At 39.8% G+C, this 15,571-nt stretch overlaps 1 protein-coding gene across 1 annotated transcript in view; it reads left to right on the top strand.

The window, feature by feature from the left end:
- Positions 1 to 15,571, top strand: part of flt1 (fms related receptor tyrosine kinase 1) — a 36,883-nt gene that overhangs the window by 10,048 nt on the left and 11,264 nt on the right. Inside the window, 10 exon segments of the mRNA XM_055037707.1 lie at positions 1,732 to 1,897; positions 1,990 to 2,126; positions 3,062 to 3,233; positions 3,405 to 3,522; positions 4,815 to 4,984; positions 5,105 to 5,252; positions 12,528 to 12,648; positions 13,329 to 13,437; positions 14,321 to 14,362; positions 14,365 to 14,622. Of these exon segments, the coding sequence (XP_054893682.1) occupies positions 1,732 to 1,897; positions 1,990 to 2,126; positions 3,062 to 3,233; positions 3,405 to 3,522; positions 4,815 to 4,984; positions 5,105 to 5,252; positions 12,528 to 12,648; positions 13,329 to 13,437; positions 14,321 to 14,362; positions 14,365 to 14,622 (1,441 nt within the window).

Here is a 15,571-nt window from a genome sequence, read left to right as displayed (position 1 = left end):
GCCGAGACAGAAAGCCACTGGGTTCAGAGGGAGGATGTAGAGGGAAGCATCGACTTCACAGGACAGAGAGGAAAGGGCACAGAGGTCAGCGGCGTCTTAAAGGGTTGCCTCTCTCTGGAGGGGGGATATCAGCTAGTTCACACTGGTAACCCAAGGATGGGGAAAGTGTGTGTGTGTGTGTGTGTGTGTGTGTGTGTGTGATGGTTCTGGTGACGGGGGGGTCCAGTCCCTTGAGAGAGGGTGGGAAGCTTCCACTATGTCACAGAAAAAAAACATTTCCTTGTAGCTGCCTCAAAGAAAACAACAAGGTTATCCAGTTACACAAGTGTCCATGGTGAAGACTTACAAAACCAACATTGAGGCTGAGGCCAGAGTTGTTCTCCCAAATGGGGGAGACCAAAGGGCCCAATTATGAAACCAAAGATTTTCATTTGAGTTTTTCAAATGAGGCAACCATCACAGATCACCTGCAAACTAAAGGGGAATTAAAATAAAGGTAAAACCTGAATCGAGTCTAAAAGAGGTCTTTTTTTTTTTTTGAGTCTTGCAGTCCCAAGTAAGTTGTGAGGAATGCAGTGAACAAGCGGAAGAAACGACGTTTTGGCCGAGATGCAAATCACATCCTTCCCATCTTGAAGCACAGCAGTGGCAACATTATGCTGTGGGACAAGATGGGAAGTGGAATGGTGCTAAGAGCAGTGTGATTTAGACTGTGGATGAAAGCAGAAGAACACCTGTAAACACACAGTGAGAGCAGCGATGGAAAGCTGCTCAAAACATGTCCATGTGTTAGAATGGCCTAGTCAAAGTTCAAGCCAATAGCCAGATGCTCTCCATCCAATGTGACTAAGCTTGGAAAAAAAAATTTGGCATAAGAATTAACTGAAATTTTAATATCAGTGTTTTATTTGTAAAATATTTTAAAATCAAGAGGTTGTTTTGATTCCAACTTGATTCCAACTTGTTTTGGAACCACTCAAGGAAATGGAGAAATGTTTCTGGTCGAGTTAAAGTGCATAGTTTTGAAAGACAAAAGCCAAAGTTTCTTGTAGCAAAAATTACAACCTTATTTGTCTCTTAGCTGATGCCAAGTCATTAAATCTAAGGAATAAACATCCTGTGGTGATTTTTCCTACTTAATCCAAATTAAGTGACAAACCAATTTGGCAGATTATTATAATATACAATAAATGTGTTGAAATGTTTTATCAACAAAATTTGGCTTGATTTTTTTGACCAGAAAATGTGTTTGATATTAAAATGGAAACAGCTTTTTACAAAAATAACAAGTACATAAAAGTACCTTACATAAAATAGCATAAATATTCACCTACTTTAAAGAGACTGACCTAATTCAGCAGAGGTCCCGTCAGTGGGTGTTAGCAGTCACAGCATAAGTGGAGTGCAGAGTGTGTTTTAAGTGAGTCACTTATTTTATGTTAAATGTTTTTGTCATTCTTTTGCAGAAATCAGTTTTCTCTTTGACTGAATTTTTTTGATACAACATTGTTTATGATTGGTTTGTAAAACCAGAACAAAGGGTAAACTATCCAGGGGAGTGAATACAATTTGCAGGCACAGTTTTTAGGCGTAAATCTCACACACCCACTGAATTTCATTCTGTAGTGACTCGACTGCTCCCTTTTCTCGTGTCTTTGTGAGAAATCGGATTTACTCAATGACAAAGTAAAACATGTGACTGATCCCTTCCTTGGTTTGCCTCCTCCGCAGTATTACAGCAGGCTGCTGAGTCAAGACCAGAGAAATATTCTCTGGAACAGCAGGAAAGGTTTCACCATCCAGACACCTAACTTCTCCTACATCGGCCTCTTCCATTGCGAGGCCATCATTGACGGAGTGAAGCACAACTCACGCGTGTACTTTGTGCACAGAACAGGTCGGTCTTTGCAACACGCATTTCTGAACACATTAATGTCCCAAAGGTTTGTTCTCTGAAATATTCTGTGTTTTTTCCCTCATTGATCTCAGTGAGTAACATCACAGAGGTTTACCTGAACACCAGCGGATCTGTGCAGGCCCTGAAGGGGGAGAGGCTGGCTCTGAACTGCACTGCCACCGCAGAGCTGAACACCAGAGTCAACATCACCTGGGACTATCCTGGAAAGGTCAGAGCTGCTTTCGGCCGACCTAAAGCGGGAAACAATAGAGCTTTGACTGGGACGCAGCAGAAAGGGGAATCCTCCTTCTTAGTCTGTGGGACCTAAAATGTTACAGACTGTGTGAGGTTATTGATTATTTACATGCATGTCTACTATTAGGTCAGGAAGACCAACAAGCAAAGAATAAAAAGCAAGAAAAATACACATGTTTACGGGTTTGTGTGTGATACTTATGAGTAGTCACTATCCTGCCTGGAGTTCACAGCACTCAGAAGAATCTCAGTTTTGAATCTTTAAACTGCCAACAAAATCAATAGAAACCTATAAAAACATCCCTAAAAGTATCACATTTAATACAGCTTTTACCTTTACAACACAAAAAAATATAAACTAAAATCAGTAATTTTCGTTATGTCTGTATTAGAGCAATATCTTTAAAACTAACCCCTTCTTTTACATTTTGCTTGTTGTCATCATTTAAAAAAGACTTTATACTTCATAAAAACTGTTGTTTAGATTCTTCGCTCTTAGCTCCTCCCTAAGAGGGCACATCGCGCCACTTTTCTCTCCTCTCAGCTGAATACATGTTAATATAGTTTGCTTAACGATTGCAATTAATGGTTTTAACAGAGATTGACAACACATAATTCCAGTGATGCTAAAGTAAATGAAGAACAGGGGGGGGGAAAAAAAACTTTTTATTAATTCATCAAGTCAGTCAGAAATTTATTTGCCAATCTGAGTTGAACTGAACATTTACACAAATGTAGTTTTTAAATGTAGTACAGCATTCATACACGAAAACAAAAACTCCTTAAAAACTAAACTTCACAGAATAGAATAGAATAGAATAGAATAGAATATATTTTATTGATCCTCAAAGGAAAATTGCTATTTTGAAGATGAGCAATGTGTTAATTTTGTTACTGTTCACCCTCTAGAGAAACAATGCGGGCTCCAGCTTTAAAAGGCTGGTGAAGCACCCGATGCACATGCTGTTCTACAACATCCTGACCGTCCCGAAGCTCCAGCGGTCGGACCGCGGCCTCTACACATGCCGTGTCACCAGCGGCGAGCAAAGCAAACAACAGAAAGTCACGGTCACAGTCTACAGTAAGTCCTTCTTTTTCTCCTGACATTTTGATTATCTGACCACACTCATGTGTTCAAAGTCTGCAAAAAAAGATATGCAGTTTTAGCTTTACTTTTCTGCTGTCTGGGTGTTATTTAAAACTGTGAGTCACCCACGAGTGAATGGGGTTTTATGCGTCTCTGTGACTTCAGATCGCCCATTCATCCGTCTGAAGCCGAGAAATGGATCGGTGGTGGAAGTTCAAGCGGGACAGAAGTCCTACAAACTTTCCCCAAAACTTCGGGCATTCCCTTCCCCTGAGGTTGTCTGGTAAGGAGGATTTTTAGCTCTCGTTAGCCAGGCTTCCTTCTTGAGTTAAACATGCAACTCTGGGATCCTTAAAATCCTGCAATCGTACTTTTCTTACTTTGAATTAAGCTATTTTCTGATCTGAAAATGTTTGGAGCACAGTTGTATTCAATCCTCATAAAATAAATTACCTTCAGAATTAGCCAAATTCATAAACAGTTTGTTTACTAATTGAACCTTGCAGCTTGTTAAATTATAAGGTTGGAACGTCATGGACGAAGGTGCTCTGGTCAGAAAAGACCAAATTCCCACATGATATCAGCCTCACATATGGTGGTGGCAGTGTCATGCTGTGGGAAAGCTAATCGACTAGCAAAGAGAAGCTGCTCAGAAGTTCTCCATTAATCAGGATAACAACTCTAAACACACAGCCAGAGGTATAGAGCAATGGGTTGAGATCAAAGCATATTTGACCTAATCAAAGTCCATTCATTAGTCTGATTGAGGATATGGGGCGACATTTAAAGAAATTTGTGTTAACAGGGGCTCTTTATCCATTCCTACAAAGTTTTTACTGTTTTGAAAACAAAAAATGAGCAAAAACTTCAAAGGGGTTAAATCCGCAGCACTTTTATCGTTTATTTATTTAAAACCATTCGCGATTGTCTGTCCACTTCACAATATCACATTATTTTGTGGAGGGCTACAACTATTTTGCTTTTTACAATATTATAAATACATTAAGATTTGTAAATAAATAATTGAATTCCTTTATTAAAGAAAAAAAACAAGCATTTTTATTGCCTAAAATTCAATAACATAACATTTTTTTGACTACATAAAGATGCACCTGCAGCTACAAAATACTTCTAGCATCAACATGTGAGAAGCTCAAACGTTTCTGCTTGACTTAATGCTACTGCAGTGTATGGCTGATCTGTTGACTGTGATTTTGGACTAACTGATTAATGATTCAACACCAAATTTTTTGTGTGTTTTTACATAATTTGAACCAAGTGATGTTAAAACGATCCATTACTAAGTTAGTTGATTATTATTAATAATAAATTTATCATGATAAATCCGATAAATCATTTCAGCCCTAATATTTAATTGGACATGACATAAATGTCTAATAAGATACATTTATTGACTGTAAAGCAAAAGAATGTTCAAAGTGCAATAAGTGTAAATATTAAGTAAAAAACTGCATTTTTAAGTTCCAAATGATTTCTTTCCATGGACTCTGACATACGACAATATGCAGGTTGTCATAGAGCACTTTGAGGAGGCTCACAGCTTGTTTCTGTCAGGTTGAAGGACGGCCGAGTGGCAGCAGAGCAGTGCTCCAGATACCACATGGACGGCACGTCCCTGGTCATCCGGGACGTTGCAGAGGAGGACGCAGGGAAATACACTGTCCTCGTACGGATCCAGCAACATGCTCTCTATCAGAATCTCACTCTCACGCTTCTGGTCAACGGTGAGGTCCGAGAAATTCATTGGAACATGACAACGAACTTCGTTCTTGCACCTATTAAATCGTTTTTGTTTTTTTTCTCTCTCTCTCTCTCTCTCTCTCCCTTTGCTTCTTGTTGCACAGTGAGTCCTCAGATTGGTGAGAAAGCAGTGTCGTTGCAGGACCCGGGCTCTGTACCGCGGGGGAGCAAGAAATTGCTCCACTGCACATCCCACGGAGTCCCCCCTCCGCATATTCAGTGGCTCTGGCATCCCTGCCCGTCCAAAGGCCTGTGAGTAGCCCAGCAGAGCAAACGTCGCTGAAAAAATATGTTCAAACGAGCTCAACCTGAACCAGTAAACATTCACGCTGAGCCTTACCATTCATAATTTGGCACAGTAGACTTATAACTAAACAAGAAATGAATCACAGGAAATTGATACAGTATTCAATACCTAATTTGTCAATGGATTTTAAGATTTTATGTGATAGTCCAACACAAAGCGGTGAATAATTCTCTGTCCTGTTGTAAGGTGAAGAACAGATTGTCTTCCCATCTATTCCTGCTGCAGAAAAGAATTGCTGTAGCATGATGCTGCCATTGCTGTGCTTCCTAATGGAGATCTCTGCAGCTGCTTCAAAGATACCTTAGAAAATTATTTTATGACCAAAGTCTGCTTTGAACTTCTCAATATTTTTCCCTCTGACCCTTCTCCTGTGTTCTTTGGTCTTCATTGTGACGTTTTTCATATTTAAATTGAGATTTAGTCACACACAGTTGTGCTCTTTTTAATTGTGTAACTTCTAAGCACAGTTAGCCTGAATCTCAGGATGTCAGAGTAAAAAGGGGCTAAGTAAAAATGCACACCAGATTTTCCCTCCACTTCATAATTGATTTTGTGTTGGTCTATCACATGAAAATGGCAACAAAATGCACCGAAGTTAAAAGTACAAATACTTCTACAAGTCACTGTTTATGTATCATGCATCTATGTTTTGACTACAAAAGCAAAACGTAATGCTAAGATGTTAGAGAATTGTTTTATTGTGAGTTAGTTAGCGTAAGTGGGACCGTTTTTGATAAACAAGACATGTTTTGTCTAAGTCAGCATGTGCTCAGACAGCGCTTCCTCTTTGCAACCAGAACAGATGCCTTTTAGGGCCTTTTAAGTGCTGGAATGTGCCAAAAGGCGTGTGTGTGTGTGTGTGTGTGTGTATGTGTGTGCATGTGTGTGCGTGTGCGTGTGCATGTGTCAGTTTGTTTGTTTGTGTGCATGTTCCCAACATGTACGCCTGGGTGTTGTCATGCTTGTGTTTGTATGTTTGTTTGCTCATGCTGCTCTTTTCCCATATGTTACGTTCTGTTGCTGTCCAGTCTGTTCTTTTCCATATGTTTGTTTAAGTGCACCTACATATGCAGCCATTTATACATGTGTGAATGTGTGTGTGCGCGCCTACACTCACAAACACGGTACACAGTGTATCTCAGACTTAAAAGGACAGGGAAGAAAAAACACACTTCAATGGAGGCCAGTTCCGTGCTCTCAGTCACGATTTGTTGGTTTCCAAATCAAACGCTATGATTTAATGAATTTCCTGCGCAGGACGCAGATTGAGAGGCCTGTTTATTATTGTGATTGCACACTGCATCCTGTGATGCTTTTTCTTATATCTGACACACACTCTAATATACAAAGTTCTCATGAGAAATGGTCCAGCCCGGTGATGGAGAGAGACAGCCACTGAGTCAACACTGAGTGTTAATGCAGCCACTTTGGCAGGAACACTGATTAAATAGTTCTTGGAGGTCAGAGGCTCATTGTGTTCCTTATGACCCAGTCAGAAAGGTTAAGTATTACCTGAGAGCTTCGCAGCAGCCGCCCACACTCTCTTCCCTCCTCTGAGACACGATGACATCATCAGTGTACTTGACCTGTGACCCTGGCACTCTCACGTGGCGCCACACCATGATGCCTTCACTTTTCTTTCAGGGGACCTCAGATTAGAGACATGTAGATTTTATTTTCAAGCCCAGTGACAGTGAATAGTAATAAAATGTCACTGCTACGCTAAGTCTCACTTAAACTATGCAAAGTTTTTGTTCTTTCAACCTCAACTTTAAAGACTCATAAAAAATGTTAAAAACCCACAATAGAAACAGAGTTTAAGATTGAAAAAATCCCGCATTTGGTGTGTATTTTGGTTGTAAAAGTCTTTACATTTTTAAGATGTCAAAGGCAATCTGTTTTATGTAAAACTTAAAAAGCCATTTACCTTTAGCATTTGGTTACCGTTAATCCCACTTTTACCACCTTTCAAATCATCATCACTTTGCAGTTAAAGGAACAGGTAGGAGTTTTTGATATGAGGTTCAATTAAAAGGTTAAACAGTTAATATTTTACCTGCAGTAAATTAGTCTCCTGGAGTTTTTATTTCAAATAAATCTAGATTTATTGGACCAGATAAATATTTAGACAGAAGACTGAAGCTAGATGGTATATCACCAATGCTGTTCCTGTATGAAACTTTCAATGGGACCATTATATTCAGAGCATTTCCAACCAGTAAAAATGTTTAATTTCAACGTATGGTGAAATAAAAAGCAAAAATATCACTGGATTTTTTTAAAATTAAGTACCATTGCTAACCAGAAAATCTTCACATGCTGCATTTTATTGCTAACAGGAAGTTCTTCTGTGTTGCACTGCCCCATAGCTACATTTGCTATGAAAATCACACAACTGAAAGGTTTATCATAATTATTTTTAACCACTGCTTGTTTATAGATTGGAATTTATTTTGATTTAAATAAAGATTTAAAAAGAGCATCTTATCTTAAGTAGGCACTCTGACTGGAAAAAGTCAACTATTCTGTTCAACTATCTGGCATAAAAGTAGAGAAACAAATAGAAATACATATTTAGAAGTTTGAATAAATGCAATTTCATTGGCTCTAAGACAGTCTTACTTTTTTGTGGCATGTTTGTTCTCAACTTGTTTCATACAGGAAGGTCACCATTCCCCAAGTAAATTATAAATGAGTCCAGAGTAAAATGAGAAACTTCAAAATGCAATCAAATTTAGTTCTTTAAGCTACTTTGAAATTTTTGTCATGGGAAGTAAGATATAAACCGTGTTGAACCTCTTAATAGAACCTCACTTTTAAATTCACCTCAAAATAAATTAAATAATGTGTCTTAAAAAAGTTGAATGTCTCAGATTCCATTTGGTCTCAGCTATTTTAAGGTCCTTTGTGAAAGCTCTGTTCTGGTTCTGTTTCGGTGTTTTGTATTCAGTGTGTTTCTTTAGATTATTAGTTTTGGTTGGATCCTCACAAGGCCCCTTGTTCTTTGCAGCCCCGCTGCACCACAAGCCTGACGCCGTACTGGAGGAAGCCCAGGGACCGTGGGCCAGGCTGGGCCAGACTGATGGGTGGCCTCTCGCCTGGGTCCTGAGTCCACTCCTGGGTCTGGCCCTGGGAACCTCGGCGCTCTTATCTGGCCCTGGCAGGAGGCGCGCTGGGCTTCCTGTGCAAAAATCAGAGCGCTTTTCCTCTCGTTGTTTGGCTTCCTCTCCGACGCGAGACGCTTCCCAGCGGCGTGATTGTCCCTTCGTCTTCAAACGTGGCACAGTCCGCTTCCTTAAGAGCTTGATCTATTCTTGAGTGCTCCCCCCACACCCCTTCCCCCAAAACGCTGCTGCCCCCCACATACCTCTCCAGCCTCTTCCCTCACCAGCTCTGCCCTCCACAGCAACCCAGCATCCTCCACCTCCACTGAGGAACAACTCCCCAGCTACTTCCCACACAGGATCTCGCCTCCTCCTTACACATCTCCACTACTGCCTGAACCCTCAGTGACAATACCACCTTGTGATTATCCTGCTGAACTGTAAACCGAGAAAAGAGACTTGAAACACTGCTGAGCAGTGAAGACCAGGAAACACAGGAGGATGGCGTTAAGCAAGCCATAACATTAAGGATATATGGACACCTGCTTTACTAGTTATTTATTTATTTACATGATTTGCCAGATCCAAGTCCCTCCCCTTTGCCCGCCTGCTCTGTAGTTTAATGCTTCTTACATTTTACACACTATGAGCCAGAATAAGTGCAATTCCATCTATCCACCAGCTGCATTTCTCAGAGCTGCTTTGCTTTTTTTTGTGTCCTAGAGTGGTACTATATTGGGTGCACGAACAATGCTTGCAAGACCCTGATCTGATTCTGACATCCACAAAAGCTGTGAGTTTCTGTCTCGATTTGTAGCAGCCCCGTTGAAGGTTAAACACATTTTACCTTCGATGGGTGAAACGGGGGAGAGGACAAAGCTTTGTGTGGTTCACCACGGGCTGCCTTCAGTTCCCTTTCAGTTCCCAAAAGACTGACGATCTGCAGAAGCCTACCATGTAGGAGGTCTGCACAGACCAGAGACTATCCTGTGTTATCCCACCCCATGTTAAAATGTTTCCTTTTTCTATATCAAACGGTGTCAGTATAGCATCCTTGTTGCATTTGTAATGGAAGTTAAATAAAACCTGCGTGTATGAGTGATCCTACAAAGCAGTTTGAGAGGATGGTGAGTGTCATGAAGCTTTCAGCATGTCCATCCGTGGGTATTTGCGTGAATTTTGTCAGTGTGCCTGTGCCGTATGCATGTGTGCCATTTTACGGGTGTCTGTCAATGTGATTCATTCTCTGTATACAGATGTTTCTATGAGTAATATATGAACCTAATATTTAATAATTTTATACAACTAACTTACATAAGACAAATGTCAATATTTGCCATCTCCATATGAATCTGTTAAAATGTATTGAAGTGTTATATCATTTATTTGTGGTGTTTTGTTTTGCATTAAAACATGCTCATATTTGTGTACTGGTTCGTTTGCTCGTGTGGTTATTTTTGGATTGAGACGGGAACATCCAGGGACATCCAAGTGTATTTCAGGCTGCAGGTTAGGACAGGAAGAAAGGACAGGAGACGACCACACACACACACGCACATATAAATACACATCATCATCACACACAATTTGGACCAGAGTCCATTCATGTTTTCGTGCAGCTGCTTCTCACCCTGTTGGCAGGCACATACTGTATGAATGTGGTATGTCTGCATCACTGCCTGCACGTAAACTCATCCATCCAACTAATTTTACTTTTCAGAGCTAACTTTGAGAGTGGATGCTTTTCCTGCGAAGTGTGAGTTGGTGAGGCTGGTGAGGGTGTTTGCTCCTGCATGCACGGTGTCATGCACAGGGTGGGTCGCTTGTGCAGCCACACACACTATCTCAATGCCAAAAGGAAGAGCAATCAGGGAGCAGAGAGGAGCCAAGCTTAGGGAGGAGCTCAGAACAGATGGAGCAGAATGACGACAAAGATCCAGAAGGAGACGGGGAGCAGTGACATATCCCTAAACAGGCAGAGGATCAGCGAACAAAGTGGAAGTGATGGTTTACAGTGAGGATGTCTAAATACAGAAGGTTGGGTTATTTTAGGCTTTAGCATCCCCTGAGGTTCTGATTATTGCAGCTCTTCTGTGACTCCTATCAAATTTTTTAAATGATACAAAAACAAGGATTTAGTGACGTATCCCTGGGAAGGAGTAACTGTAAATGACTTAATTTAATTTCACATTAAAATAGCATCACCATTTAATAAATTTTAAAAAGCTTTTTAAAATTTTATTACATCTATTCAGCCAGGGTGAAAAATAACTCAAGAAATAATTGTTTCTAATAGAAAATCTGCATCTCGTTAATTGACACCAAAGACAATTTGTATCCAAAGAGAATTTTTTAAATTGTCTTTGAGTGTCTGTGAAATTTAAATTTCAATTCATAACTTTCCTGGGATGTTAATATGACAAAACACAGAGAGTCTTCTTTCACTTAGCCACTTTGCAAAATGGGAAAGACAAGAAAACACACAAAACTGCACAGGTTGAAAGATGTTTTCTGGTGAGATGAGATGATCACTCATCTCACTGAACCGACAACTATTATGTGTGCTGGAAAATTATGTGGTGAAAGTTTACTCAAGGACTGAGTAACTGATCAAATTACCAATCACTTAATATTTTAAAATCAGTCAGACCAAAATCTAAAGTAAAGTGAACATTTTGGTAAGATGACAATAATTCATGTAAGTAACAAAAAATGAAATCCAAATCGGTTTCTTTCAATATAAAACTTATGAAACTTTAACAAAAGCTGCAGGTGTGCGACTGGCAAATTTTTTGGTTAAAACATCTTTTTTTTTTTTTTTTATTAAGTGGTGAGAGAAACCAGAAATTTTACACAAGTAGAGATTCTTCATACAGTAATGAAATTACCTCAAATAAAAGACCAAAGTACAACATAGTAAAATACTCCTAAAAGTACTTTAAAAAAGTCACTCAAGTAAATGTACCCAACTCTGCTGCTATCACAAGACTAATACGTCAATAATAATGATCGACTAGAATAAAGCTCATAACTAGTTAAATGTGGATTTGTTTTATTCCAAATATTAACTAAATACATGAGAAATAACCTGTGAAATTAAACCAAAACAGAATTCAAAAAGCAATGTTGAAATGAGACTTGGTTTTAAACAGCAAAGTTGCATATTGATTCTTAATGTGTCACTAATTTTTTTTTCAATTTTAAAGAAGAGTTTTATGTCAAAACAATTTTTTTTATTGGAAAATGTTCATAATAAACTTACTATGGAGTTTATATGTTTGAGTCACAGCATTAAAATAATGTGAAATCAATTTTACCTAATGCTAATACAAAAAGGCATTTAAAAATTGGACTATTGGACTTAAATTTTGGAGCTCCTTCACATTAGCATATGTTAACGATAAGCAGCCTGCTTTAGTTAAGCTCTAATTCTTGTTTATTTGCCTAAATGTGAAGTAAGACACGCAACTTGTCTTTTAATGTTATTTGGTTTAGATGAATAAAACTGGCCGCCTTTTTCAACCCATTGTCACGTTTTCCATGTCAAGAACAGAACATGTACATTTCCAGCATTGACCAAGCACTGGGGATTTTTACGCTTCTTCTCTTGTTCCTGTGCCATTTGGTGAACTTTCCTCATCACGAGTTGATGAGGAAACTCATGATGGTGAGGGTGCGTGCACGGTGTCATGCACAGGGTGGGTCGCTTCTCGCGTAAGCACCGGTTTCCACCGGTAGGACGGTGCGTAATCTATGGATTTAGACATGTGAGAGTCATTGAGGGACAGGATCTCCTGTCCTGGAAATGTGGGATGGTATTTTATTTTTATTTTTTTAAGAATGGAAGGAAGCATAATGACAGAATGACAATACCAGCCCGCATCCTTCTCAGTTGAACGAGTGTTACCTCGGCCAGCTTGTCGAACAGTGAGAGAACACTCTCTGCTATTAATATAAAGCAGTTTGGTGATGTTGGATCTCATCAAGGCGTTATTTTTTTCCACCCCTGCTGAGCACAGCTGGGAAAAATACACCCACTCACACACATGGAATTATCATATAATGTCTTCTGTCAACACAGCTGAGTCTGTGTCCTTCTGCTGCTCTTCCTTCAAGGTGTCCTACATCCTCCTCCTCGCAGTGGAGCCCCGTGACGGAGAGTCTGCCTGCTTCATCTGCGTACAACCACATCCTGAGTGTTACTCACACACAGGAAGTCCTTCAGGGGAACAAGAAGGTAGGAGAAGCCCTAAAAAAAATCCCAACGCACTGGAGAAATACGGCTGTAGTTTGTTGATGATAAATAGAATACATATTTGTGTTATAATTTAAATATTGCACATTATCTGAGTTTTACATACACTGACAGGTGCACCTCGAGAAATAAGTAAAACATAGAAAAGTTCATGTTTCGCATATTCGATTAAAATACTGAAACTCGTACATCTCCAAAAATTGGAGTCTATCGTAGTCTGTAGTTACAATACAAATTGTGATGCTTTTTTCTTCCACTCAACTTTCCATTGCTTTGATACAACACAATGTGAAAAGCCAACTTCTCTGACAAATTACCTCAGTTGGTTCTTTTGGGGGCTTATGAAATCTTCAAATCTTCTGAGAAAAGAAGATTTGAAGCTGATGAAATATTTTCCAATTTTCATCAGCTGTCAGGCACAATCATCGACTCTAAAAGAAATAAATCTGTAATTGTATCACTCTGGATGTGGTAAATCAATTATTGTCTCAGCTATTTGAAGTGTTAAATGATAACTATAGGTTGGGCAGGAAGTCCAGCTCTGTTTGTCAGGTCACTCTATGGAAAAAAATGCGCCTCAAAAGAGAAACAAGGCTGGCTATCTAAGTATGAATGTTCTTTGTAAGAGCAACATGTTCATGAGGATGTTTGGTCTCCGACAGACAGTGGGGGTCCTGACTGTTGCAGAGGCCTCGGTGTCTGGCGTGTACCGCTGCATCGCCTCCAACTCTGCGGGAACAGACCAGCTGGATGTTCCCTTCTACGTCACAGGTGACTGAGTCAAAACTTATCATGATGTAGCTGCTGTGTTTTTACTTGTAGAGCACATGGAGACGCCTTTTAAGCCCTTTTCTTGCTATTGTTGTAGAAAAATTCAATTGAAGACATTAAACTTTGTTTCCATTTACTCTCCTCACTTTTGTCTAAGATCAAGAATGTTGTTTTTGAGCGTGTTTCACCACAACGTTAACTCAAAAAGGCATTGCAAGTGTGATTAAATAAATGAATCAAACAGGTAAAATAGGAATTAAAGCAACATGAAACTGAAAGAAAAATGCTCACAAGTTTGGGGAGGAACAAACTGACCTGCTGCGAAACACCTAAAGTTCAGAGATCTTAAAATAAGCAGGTATATGTGGCACTTTGCAGTGTTGTTTGCACTCAAAACCACATTTGGGTCAAGCAATGCAGGTCAAACTGTTTTCAGTTTTTTTTTTTTTTTTGAGTGTTTTAATGGACTGTGTCTAAGTCTGGAGGCCCGACTACCTAAATGTGAGCAAGAGCGTAACAGGAACCTGGGGCTCTTATCGTTCCACTTCCCCATACAGCGAACTTCCTTGGACTGGCAGGTCCGCTTTATTTCGGGAGGCCTTGGGGTGTTTGGTAAAGATAAACACTATCTGCCATCAGGAAACTCTCAGGCCGTTTCCACGGGAAGTTTCAAATGGCTAAAGTAAATAAAAAGCCTTTTCACTGTATTCCACTCGCTGTTTTTGCTCACAATAGCCATTCAACATTGTCATCAAAGGTAAGGAAAGTGGAGGAATCTGCTCTGCTGGTGTCAGGAGTCATGACAAGAAACTGAGAAGGCTTTTTCCCGTCAAACAGCAGATCTGTAAACTTTCCTCACCGAGCCTTGCTCCTGTTTCCACAGACGTCCCAGAGGGCTTCAGTGTAAACCAGCTGGAGCCGGCCAGGGAGGCGGGGACCTTCACCTCACCTGTTCTGCAAATAAGTACCTGTACACAGCGTTGTCATGGCGGAGGCTGAATGACTCAGGTGAATCCCGCTCTCCGGCCTGGAACATCCATCACCTGGAACCGGGGGAGTTCTCCAACGCTGTGGTCCTGATGTTGACGAACCTGAGTAGCGGGGACGCCGGGGTCTACAGATGCTCCGCCCAACATGTCATCAGTGGGCAGGAGAAGCACCTGGATACCCAGGTGGAGGTCACAAGTGAGTCGTTGTTTCCTCACATTCTTTTACCAAAACTTTATTGGTGATTATGTCAAAACCTGCAATTTTCTGCCATTCAAATTCACGTTCAGTTTTAGTGAAGCAAAAAGAGAAGCAGTGAAATGTGACACCTTTTTACAAACTGGGGAATAAATACAAAGCTGTGCTGCTATGTTGCCAGTTAAGCAGATTTGAGTACTCATAAACTTTTGCTATGTTTTTTAGGAGTTTTTTTATATATATATATATAAGTGGCCTTTATTTGAAAGTGCTAGGACAGGAAAGTAGGTAATGAGAGAGAGAGGAGACAAGCAGCAACCGTTGCCAGGCCGGGATTAAGACCTCCTGATGTGGGTCGTACTGAAATCTTAAAACTAAGATAAAATAATTACAATGCCAACATTTTAAACTGCTATCATTCTTCAAATGAGTGGTTTCAATTACAGAAGCAACAGTTCACCTTAGCTTTGACTTTTCCAAGAGTTTGCAAAGATTTCCCACAATAACTTGTTCTGTGAAAATCAGACGAAAATCTTACAAAAAGATTGGATTTTACTCTTTAGATTTACTGTTGCCTCCTAAATGTTTTGCTCTCTCTCACTCATTTGCAGCCTGTGTTAACTTTCTCTACTCCTCCACTGGGCTGCCTGCTTGGCTGGTGATTGGGTTCGTTAAATATAGTTTGGGGTTGGGAGGCAGTTGAGGAATTTGAAAGAAAAAGATTTTTAAAAAAATATAATAATAAAATAAATTAATGTTTCATTTGATTTTATTTCCATACACAAATACCTATGTCAAGGTTCACCAAGGTTCTTAAAACGCTACATTTTTAAAACCGCAGAAAGCGGATCTTGCAGTTTGAAATCAGTTGAATTAGATATGAGAGAGAAAGTGTTGGAGTTGCTGACGGTTTCTCTGATATGTAAAGCTTTACAAAACACGTTTCCTT

Source organism: Poeciliopsis prolifica, unplaced genomic scaffold (genome assembly GCF_027474105.1).
Source record: "Poeciliopsis prolifica strain line A6 unplaced genomic scaffold, Auburn_PproV2 SCAFFOLD012, whole genome shotgun sequence".
Taxonomy (NCBI): Eukaryota; Metazoa; Chordata; class Actinopteri; order Cyprinodontiformes; family Poeciliidae; genus Poeciliopsis; species Poeciliopsis prolifica.
The sequence above is the reverse complement of the archived record's forward strand: the minus strand, read 5'-3'. Positions and strand labels throughout refer to the sequence as shown.